Source organism: Octodon degus, unplaced genomic scaffold (genome assembly GCF_000260255.1).
Source record: "Octodon degus isolate 3935 unplaced genomic scaffold, OctDeg1.0 scaffold00085, whole genome shotgun sequence".
NCBI lineage: Eukaryota > Metazoa > Chordata > Mammalia > Rodentia > Octodontidae > Octodon > Octodon degus.
The window spans coordinates 11,469,127-11,479,842 of NW_004524661.1; the positions used below are offsets into that span (position 1 = coordinate 11,469,127).

The 10,716-nt window shown below is 39.5% G+C and overlaps 1 protein-coding gene and 1 pseudogene across 1 annotated transcript; one reads left to right on the plus strand and one right to left on the minus strand.

The window, feature by feature from the left end:
- Positions 1-336: 336 nt before the first annotated feature.
- Positions 337-852, minus strand: Rps20 (ribosomal protein S20). The gene has a single exon (XM_004637051.2). It carries the CDS (start codon positions 734-736, stop codon positions 377-379), a length of 360 nt encoding a protein of 119 aa, XP_004637108.1. The 5' UTR covers positions 737-852; the 3' UTR covers positions 337-376.
- A 2,032-nt stretch (positions 853-2,884) lies between these two features.
- On the plus strand, positions 2,885-5,815 carry LOC101583541 (annotated as a pseudogene).
- Positions 5,816-10,716: the final 4,901 nt, after the last annotated feature.

Here is a 10,716-nt window from a genome sequence, read left to right on the forward strand (position 1 = left end):
CCTTCTAATTCTTCCCTATATTGCTTATTCAAAGTTTCCATCATTTTTATATGCTCTTCTATTTTTTAATCTACGTCTTCTTTGGATATGCTCAGCACTTCTTTCATTATAGTTATCATTTCTTTTTTTTACATGAAAGATTATTTCTGATCTGATTTCCTTTTTCTTACATAGAGTTTTTCCTTATTTCAGTTGCTATCATTTCAGAGACTTTGGGTTTGTAATTTGCAATTTTTTCTGTGCTGGTGTCTTCTGGACTTATTCTGGGTGGGCTAAGGGCCTGAGATTGTATTTTGATCCTTGGTCTTGTCACTTTCTATTTCTTTTTTTTTTTTTTTTTTTTAACAAGCGATACTCAATTTATTAGGCCGGCCGCTCAGGCGTCGGCGATGGTGACCTCCACCTCCACTCCCGGCTCGATGCTGATGGACGTGATCTGCTTCACGATCTCCGAAGGGCTGTGCAGGTCGATGAGCCGCTTGTGGATCCTCATCTGGAAGCGATCCCACGTCTTGGAGCCCTCCCCACAAGGCGTTTTTCTCGTCGTGATTCTCAAGGTCTTGGTGGGCATGCGCACGGGCCCCTTCACCTTGAGGTTCTTCTCCTTGGCGCCTCGGATCAGGTCGGCACACACCTTCTCCAGCGACTTCACGTTGCGGCTGGTGAGGGTGATCCGGATCCGGTGGATCGCCACCTCGGGCTCCACGGGCGTCTTCCCGGTGTCCTTAAACGCCATGGCTGAGGCGCGGCTTCCTGACCGACTTGTTCCTCGGCGCGAGCGAACAGCGGTGAGTCAGGAGCGGAGAGGACGCCACCAACAGCGCACCCTGGGCCCTGGTCCGCGGAAAGCCACTTTCTATTTCAAAAAGAACTTTCTGGAGGCTTACCAGTTAGCTCAGTTCTTTAAACGCCTGCATGGGCAAACCCAATCAGGCATGGGGGACCGCAGTTTGGTCCCCAGCTCCACATTCTTTTTTTTTTTTTTCCCAGTGTCTTTGTATCTTTATTTAAAAAAATATTCGGGGAAAATAAGCAATAAATGTGTTGCTTGCTTTCTGAAAATACCTTGGGAGGGTGCTGCAGAAAAGGAACAGACAAGCAACAGCACTGAAAGGAAGGCAAGTGAGAGAGTCCTTGTGAGAAAATAGACCACAAGGCTGGTTTTCAGTTGCTAAAGATGTCATGTGGTCTGTAATAGGCTAAACTCTTGAGGAAATATTATAAAAAGTTTGTACAGAACAAATATCATTTAGTTGAAAAAGAAAGTAAGGTTAAATAAAATGAAAGGAAAACAAGAGATGGAAAACGTCTTCTACTTGCCTAGTCCCATTGGCAGCATTCCACGTGACAGGAAAGGGGATTGTGAAGAAAAAGGTTAAATGGACAATTCCATTTGGATTCACATGACTATTTCCATCTCAGTCACAACAGTATTGCTCTGAGGTCTCTGTTTGAGACCTGTGACAAGAAATAATGATAGAGGGGAGTACGTTTGCACATGCAGTGCAAAACACACCTTTCTTTGAAATTGGTGGGGACATGACTTTGCATCTACCTACAAATTATGAACAATTTCTGACAATCATGGCTATTTTTGCACAAACAATAAAAAAGTAAAGTAGTTACACTACATATATACAAGATACAAACATTGTATAAGGGACAACTGAACACAGTCATACATTATTTGTCCTTTGGTCAGCTCCACATTCTTGAAGGCAGCCTGAGTCAGCCAAAAAATATTCTTCTTGATATTTGGGGGCCTACTGCTTTAGGAACAATAGCAGGTATGGCACTGGCATCTCGGGCACAGCTCAGTGTTTAGGGAACGAGGGCCATGCAAACCCAAAGCTTCAACTTGGACAAGGATCATGAGAGTTCTTCCGGCTTGATCCAAGATGCCAGTGGGGCCTTCTTGAAGAGAGAGCAGGCTGAAGAGGAGCAGTTCTTCTGACAGAAGACTAGAGAACAACTGGCAGTCTTGAAGAAACACCACGAAGATGAGATCTATCATCATAAAAAGGAAATTGAGAGTATGGAGAAAGAAACTGAATGGCATAAGCAGAAGATCAAACAACTAAAACATGATTAAATGCATGTGTACCCCATAGAATGGCACCTATCACTGCCCACTTCTATGTAGACATAATCCTGGTCTAATTACTACTTGGTTTGTATGCTGAAAACATAGTAAATTGTCATTAGTGAAAAAAAAAAGAATTTTTGTTTTGATTTCTGTGATAATCCTCATGAAATTTTGATACATTTTAGCTATACTATCACTGTCAAGGCCCCTCTAGGAAGAATCTGTTCTTCAGGGTTATATTCTCTGTGTTGGAGATTCTTGGTTTGTGTCTATCCTGAGAGCCTGCCCTTACTCTTTCTCTTTTGGACTGCCTTCTCAATTAATTGAGAGTGGGAAGTTAGTTTCTGTTTGGCATGGTCCTCCATCTTTAAGAGTAGGGCTTTGGTGAGGTTATCACTCAGTGTTTCCAATATTGTTACCCAAGGGCGAACAAATGGTTAAAACAGATATGATATCCTAGATGCAGTAGTATAATTAGCAATCATAGTAACATAAAGCAAAGTTTAGAAATTGAAAAACATTGGTGTATTTCCCTAGATCGAATTCTTAAAAAATAAAATATACACCTCTTAAAAAAAAAAAAAAGAAATTGAAAAACATTGGTAACTATCAGTTTTGTACTTTAGACCATAGAAGCAAAATCTATAGCAACATAACAGAACAAATCAACGTTTAGAAAAGAGTTTGTGAAAAGTGTTTCCTGCCTGGCGTGATTCTGTCCTGCACGTCTGTTCTGTGGAGCAGTAGTCATTCACTTCCGTCCGCGTTCTCTCCCACCTAAGTGTGCGCCACCACCCCATGGAAGATTTGGTGGATACGGACATGAACCCCCTGAGCCCCCAGAACTATCTCTTCGGTTATGAACTAAAGGTTGACAAAGATTACCACTTTAAGGTGGATAACGATGAAAATGAGCACCAGTTGTCCTTAAGAAGGGTCAGTTTAGGGGCTGGTGCAAAGGATGAATTGCTCATTGTTGAAGCAGAGGCTATGAATTATGAAGGCAGTCCAATTAAAATAACACTGCCAATTTTCAAAATGTGCGTACAGCCAATGGTTTCCCTCAGGGGCTTTGAAATCACACCAACTGTTGTCTTAAGGTTGAAGTGTGGTTCAGGGCCTGTGCGTATTAGTGGACAGCATTTAGTATCTGTGGAAGAAGATGCAGAGTCAGTCAGAAGAAGAAGAGGAAGAAGATGTAAAATTCTTAAGTATATCTGGAAAGCGATCTGCCCCTGGAGGTGGCAGTGAGGTTCCACAGAAAAAAGTAAAACTCACTGCTGATGAAGACGACGAGGACCATGAGGACGAGGATGATGATGAGGAGGAGGATGATGATGATATGATTTATTTATTTATTCATTTATTTTATTTTGTTTTTTTTTTTTGTTGTTGGGAAAAAGCAGAGTTTATTATAAGCTGACATGACCAAGTAGCTCTTGTTTGCATGAGAAACATTTAAAGCATTTAATTATATATAATTTATAAACCTAAATATATACAAAATATAAGTGTACCATACATGTATAATAAGAGAAAATGCCTATGTAGCTATCACTGGGTCAAATAACAGAATATCCCCATCACCCAAAAGCTTCCCAGTAATTCCTTTTGATTGCCTCCATACTCCTAGCCAGAGGCAGTTTGCTAATTTATGGTTAGCAAAGCTAATTAGAAAGCTAATTTCTTTGCTTTTATCTTTTGACTTGCCACATATACATGAGTCCCTACATGGTCACTAATATTTTGCCTGCATTATACTGTATTTACTCTCTTGTGTCTTGATCTTCCACTGAACATTTTTTATTTATTTATATTTATTTATTTAGGTACTAGGAATCAAACTGGCGACCTTGCATTTGCAAGGCAGGCACTGTGCCACTGAGATACATCCCCAGTCCAAAATTTTATTTTAGGGCCAGCCAGATAGCTCAGCAGATTAAAGCACCTGCTTAGGCAAACACAGGGACCAGGGTTTGATCCCCAGCATGCTGTGCTGGTCTTGCCCCTGGGGCACGCTGAGATGGTGATTGAGACTGGGTGTGATGGCCTGCGCCCGTAATCCCAGCACTTGGGAGGCTGAAGGCAGGAGGATCACTATGAGTCTGATCTGCATAGCCAGACCCTGTAGACCCTGTACTAAATACACTTTTTTTTTAAATCAAAGTTTTATTTTAATAATGACATATGTCATTGCATATAACTAATTTATTATCTTTCATTATTATGCAGTATTTCAGTGTATGACAGTTTATATATTATGTATGATTTTACCATTGATGAATGTTTGGCTGCTTTCCACTCAGGGCCACTGATAAGAAATATCACTTTATTGACCCTACTGAACTAGTCTTTGGATGCACAGATTTCTGTTGGACATACTTCAGGTTGAATCACATACAGCTACATTTTTGTAGGTTAAATGTCAAATATTATTTCATATGATGCAATCTAATATGTAGATTTAGGGCTTTTTTTTCTTTTTGAAACAGGGTCTCACTATGTAGTTCAGGCGGGCTTTGAGCTCATTTTATATCCCAGACTGGTCTCAAACTCACACTGATCCTCCTGCCTCCATGATGATGATTTTGATGATGAAGAAACTGAAGAGAAAGCTCTAGTGAAGAAATCAATATGAGATACTCCAGCCAAAAATGAACGAAAATAAAACCAGAATGGAAGACTCAAAACTGTCAACACCAAGATCAAAATGGCAGGAATCCTTCAAGAAACAGGAAAAATTGGTCAAGCAATGGCCGTGACTCATCTACGTCTGATACTGACAAAAGGATGTAAAAAGGGCGGTACAGGGCTGCAGGATAAATCCTGAGGGGACTTGACTGACCTTGTCAGGTACAAAAGTTACATTTCTTGTTATATAGGTCTTGCTATATCTTGGTCTTAACCATCCAGCAGAAAAGTACAAAAATTAGGTATATAAAATAAAGTCATATTAATACAATGAGCTGTAAAAGGCTCAAGTCAATAACTTCTGAGGATAACCCACTAATATTACAGACTGCTAGACAGTGTTAGATTGTTTAGTTGAATTCAAACACCTGTAGTATTTAGATGCTAATAGAATATTCACCTCCGACAGACAATAAAAAAAGGATACAAAGGAATGATCATTTTGTATCTATATATACAAAATAGTTAGGATAAATTTACAGCTACTTTCGCTTAATTCAAAGAGAAGAAAGAGGTGTACTAACAGTGTTTGGACAGAATACCCTGTCTGCTTCTTGTACTATGGATAACCACTAAGAAGATAACAATGTACAAAGTATTGATTATCAAAACTGTCCTATTAATCAGCTGTGAAACTGTCTCATTCATATTTATTTCTCAATAAAAAAGAAATTAAAACAAAGAGAAACAGGAAAAGGCTCCTAAAACACCAAAAGGACCTAGTTCTGTAGAAGACAATAAAACAAAAATGCAAGCAAGTACAGAAAAAAGGTGGTTCTCCTCCCAAAGTGGAAGCCAAATTCATCAATTATGTGAAGAATTGCTTCTGGATGACTGACCAGGAGGCTATCCAAGATCTCTGGCGGTGGAGGAAGTCTCTTTTAGAAGACAGTTTAAACAGTTTGTTAAAGTTTTCCATCTTCTTTTATTTCTGTAACAGTTGCTATCTGGCTATCCTTTTTATAATGCAAAGTGAGAACTTTCCCTACCGTGTTTGATAAATGTTGTCCAGGTCCCATTGCCAAGAATGTGTTGTCTGAAATGTCTGTTTAGTTTTTAAACATGGAACTGCACCCTTTACTTGGTTTTAAGTATGATAAGACACAGTAGTAGTGGTGTCAGACATGGAAATGGTAGGGAGACAAATGTACATGTGAAATAAACTCAGTATTTTAATAAAGTAAAAAAAAAAAAAAAGAAAAGTGTTTCCCCTTGTTAGAGTGGGTTTACCCTGTGTTCCTCTGGCCAGGTGAATTTTGTGGTTGCAGGCACTTCACTTATTTAGGGTGGTGAACCGGGGACCTGGATGCCTCTGGCCAACCCTGTTACCAGGCAGGTAAGAAAGATGGACAAATGTTCCTTTTCAGATGAAACATAAAATCTTTGGATTTTATCACATGCATCACTTTCCACTTTTTATTGGAATTATGTTTGTACCTAAAATTCTCTACTGGCCTGTGAGCCTAGGAAGATAAAATTCTTGCCAAGATCATTTCTTTGTATTCTTGACTTACTTTGCCTTCCTGAGTTCCCCCAGAACATTCAACTTAGTTCTTATGGGAAGAGCAAACTTTGCCCTCTGTACACATTTTTCTTAGTTGTCTGTACTTAGTTTTACTATTTAATCACAAGGACATCCTTCATAAGCATTCAATGCAAAAGTATGTGGGCCTTCCAGAAGGTTGTGTGTGGATGCTGCAAATCATATGCAAGCCTGAAGATATCAATATTTCTGGCTGTCAATCTTTTCTTTTTAATGTATCTTAGTATAAGGTCTATAGGGTCTCACTACACAGACCGGACTCATAACAATCCTTGTTGTTCAGCCTCTCAAGTGCTGAGATTACAGGTGTACACCCTACCCCTAGTCTCAATCACTGTCTCAGCATGCCCGTGGGGCAGGGCCTGCATAGCAGGCCAGGGATTGAACCCCTACCCCATGTGTCTGCCTAAGCAGGCACTTTAATCTGCTAAGCTATTTGGCCAGTCCCCAATCTGTTTTTTAAAGGGTTTTGAAGAAACCAGTGCATCTGGTGAGAGGATTTCTACTTTATTTGTCTTGCTGTCTGGCAGGTAGGTGAAAACATAAGGTCTAAACCATGAATAGCATTAGTATGCTTCATCTGAAAAGGAACATTTGTCCATCTTTCTTTCTTTTATGACTTTTCTGAATCAAGTCCTGTCCTGCCATCACAAAGACACTACTTCTTTTTGGGGAGATACAGTCAATTTGAATGGCAGAAACTATGGGACTACTTTATTTTCTTAAAGAATAAAATTTAAGAGGAATGATTAGCCATATAGAGAAAATATGTAATAGAAGGTTCTCTTGGAAAGCAATGGAAGGAGTAACGGTTATTGAGTAGTAATTATGTGGCAGGCACTGGGTCAAAGACTGTATGTATGTTAACTCATTTACTCCTTATACCACCCTACTGCATTGTATATTGTTGCCCACATGTTGCCAAGGAGGAACCTGAGCTGTAGGAACCTTTTGATAAGTCACACATGGTAAAATAACTGGTGGCAGAACACTGCCAGGGCAGTACAAAATTAATCAGGTACAGGACAAAGTTAATGCTAAGTAATCCAGCATTAGTGTTGAGTACAATATAAAAATTTCATAGAAATAGACAGGAACCATAACAATGCCGTGTGGAACTATAACAAAGCTTAAAGCACAAAGAATTTATTCCAGTGCTTCCTCAATATGTGCCAAGACAAGTACCTTTCTTCTTTCCATGTTCTATTGTCCTTCAAAAACTTGAAAGTCTTCAGACAGATTTTTAAAATTATTTATCAATAAAAATTTCCTGAATGAGTGCTCTTTACTGAGAGGGCAATCACTAGTCTCAATTTTTGAAGCCAGTCAGTTAAAAAATGGATCTAATTTCTATGATTGTGGAGCTCATGGAATACACTCATGGCTGCTAGTCACTCACAATTTTGTAGTAAACAGGAAAAATATGCGGCAAACTACAGCCATGTACTTATGCTTTAATGGTGGTCCTCTTTCTCTGCTGCACGTTATAACCTCAGAGTACAGTTTGTAGATTCGATCAGGAAGTATTGTGAAAGAAATTTGATCTGTTGAAACAAACCATGATTCCACGGTAATCTTCTTTTATTACTGTCACCTGGCCAGGAAGGGTGGTATATAATTATGGACACCATACATTATCTTAAGGTTTCATAAGTGGTCATGAGTGCGGGTCCAGACAGAGTCAGACATAAATCTGGAAGCCTAATATTGGGGTTCGTCTGCAAGTTCTACCACACCTTCAGTTAGGGTCACTTCAGAGAACTACCTCTTTTGCTACTGTTTTCCCAATAGGTAATAAGAATAAGCAAGCTAATCTACATAAAATGCTTAGAACAATTCCTAATACATAGTACAGAGGAGTTGCTTAATATAATATGAGCTTTTTTTTTTTTTTCATTTTTAGTGAAAGATCTACAGGGTGTTCAGGGTTTCACTACTAGATCAGACTTGTAGTGATCCACCTTTTTACAGCCTCCCAAGAGCTGGGATTACAGGCACACACACCACGCCCAGTCTGGGGGTGGAGCCAGCACGGCAGGCCCAGGGATCAAACTGCTGGCACCTGTGCCTGCTTGCAGGTGCTTTAATCCACTGAGCTATTTGACCGGCCCTTTATAATATGAAAATATTTCTACTTAAAATAGTAGCAATGGTTCTCCCTTAAAACTGTGATGCTGGGTAAATTACTTGGCTTGTCTAAGCTTCAGTTATTTCAGTTGACAAATGAAAAAAAGTAGCACCTACATCATGAGGATCTTGTGGCGAGTGAATCAGAGAATGAATTCTGATTCACTCTATCTCTCAGATGTGAGACTTCATATAGTTTACTTCAATTTTCTGAGCCACAGTTCTTTCATTTACAGAATCAAGATCATATTTGTCACACAGCATTGTTGTAAGAATTAAATAAGGTATGAAGGGTGCTTGACACAGCATTGGAACATTTTAAGTGTTCAATAAATATTAATTATCTTCATTGTTATTCAGCTCATTGAGCATCAGATGGCTGCAGCTGCTCATGAAGTCACTTCTGAAAGGGGAAAAGTCGAAGCATACATTTCCCCGAGGTTTGCTCTTTTGCAAACTTTAATATTAATGCTCTCAGTTCAAGAGATGAGCCTCAGAAAAATTGGATGGCTGGAGAGGAAAATTACCTAATCACCAATGTGCTTCAAAATTTTTCTTCAGATTACACTAAATGTTAGCACTGAACTGTTAAGGAATGAAGATATGGATATACAGGATCATGGCCTGATGTATTTCTTCTCATTTGTATCCCATGTATAGTTTCTTAAAAATATTGTTGACTTAATAATATTTAAGTCAATCTTAATCTTTCAGTGTGTGTGTCAGAATAAGTTTTATTTTTTTATTTTTCATTTTTTATATATTTAGTACAGAGTCTACAGGGCGTTACTACAGAGATGGGATTCGTAATGATCCTTCCTGATTTTCAGCCTCCCAAGTGCTGGGATTTCAGGTATGCGCCACCAGGCCAAATCTCATTTGCTGTCTCAGTGCCCCCTGGGGGCAGGGTTGGCACAGCACACCGGGGATTGAAGCCGGGTCCCTACATCTGCCTAAGCAGGCACTTTAATCCACTGAGCTATCTGGTCGGCCCCCAGAATAAGTTTTATGTGTGATCTATTTCTTTGAAAGTATGAAAGCTTTTGCAAAGAGTTTCTAGTGTACTGGAGGTTTCCAAATATTTGTACATAGCAGAAAGAGAAGCTCAGAGGAAAATACTTTAATTAAGACAATCACTTCTATTACCATGTGGAGTATTTGATGGTATTTCAAGTCATTCTATGATATAAATTCACTGGAGTAAAAATATTTCAGTACCTACTATTTGGTGGGTTCTGAATTTAGCACTGCCAAAAACATCTCATTTCTCTCAGTTCTTTCTGTCGAAATAAACAGCATGTTTATTTCTTTACTTTATGGATATTACTTTATTTCATTACATGTTTTCACAACAATTTACCAGCAGTTTACTTTATATCAGAATAGAATGTTATTTCTCTCAATTTCATATTTTTAGAATAATCTACTAATATTGGAACCACAGAGTGATTATTGCAAGTGATCAGTTTTAATTTTATGTTTTATATGGATTAACTACACATCGCACTGATTTTGCTGGTAGGCCTATTGGCAGTGAGAATCCTGTCTGGACTTCTCTCCTCTCATCTGCCCTGCCCCCCTTGACTTTCCCTCCCCTTCCCTGCCGTTCTCTTATTTTGGTACTGGGGAATGAAACTAGGCCTTCATGCTGAGTTACATTTCCCAGCTCCTTCCTTACTATTTAAAAAGTTTTTCAGACAGGATATTGTTAAATAACTGAATTGGGCTAAGCTTGAATTTCAGCTCTTTCCATCTCAGTTGTGGTGGATTAACTAATGGTGGAAACACCCAGCTGAACTGAATCAGCACAGTGCTGGGCATGGAAGGCCTGCCTAAGGATTACTGTTGACAGCATAAAAGGAGAACTGGAGAGGAAGGTGGAGATTTTCCTGGAGAAGCTTGTCACACTGGCTTTCCCGATAGGAACTCAGCTATGCTGATCATAGAAGGAGCTCAGGTCCTTGCTGTCACTGAGGATGACTGAGGTTCTCTTTGAGGGAGATGCGGCCTTACCTTGAAGGTCTCTTCCTGGACCTAGTGCAGATCCCTCCTGCTGGCACAGATCCTTCTTCCCACTGGTGAACACTTTCTAGCTTCTACCACTGACCTTTGAGCCTTCCCAGTGTAGATTTTTGATATGGACTTGCATGAGATGTTGTCCTAGGCTCTGGGCTTCCTGTTTGACTCATGTGGGACATTGCCAGGGGATCCAAGCCCTCAGCTGGATGCTCTGAGTCTCTAGTGTGTGGATATATATCCAACACTCTTT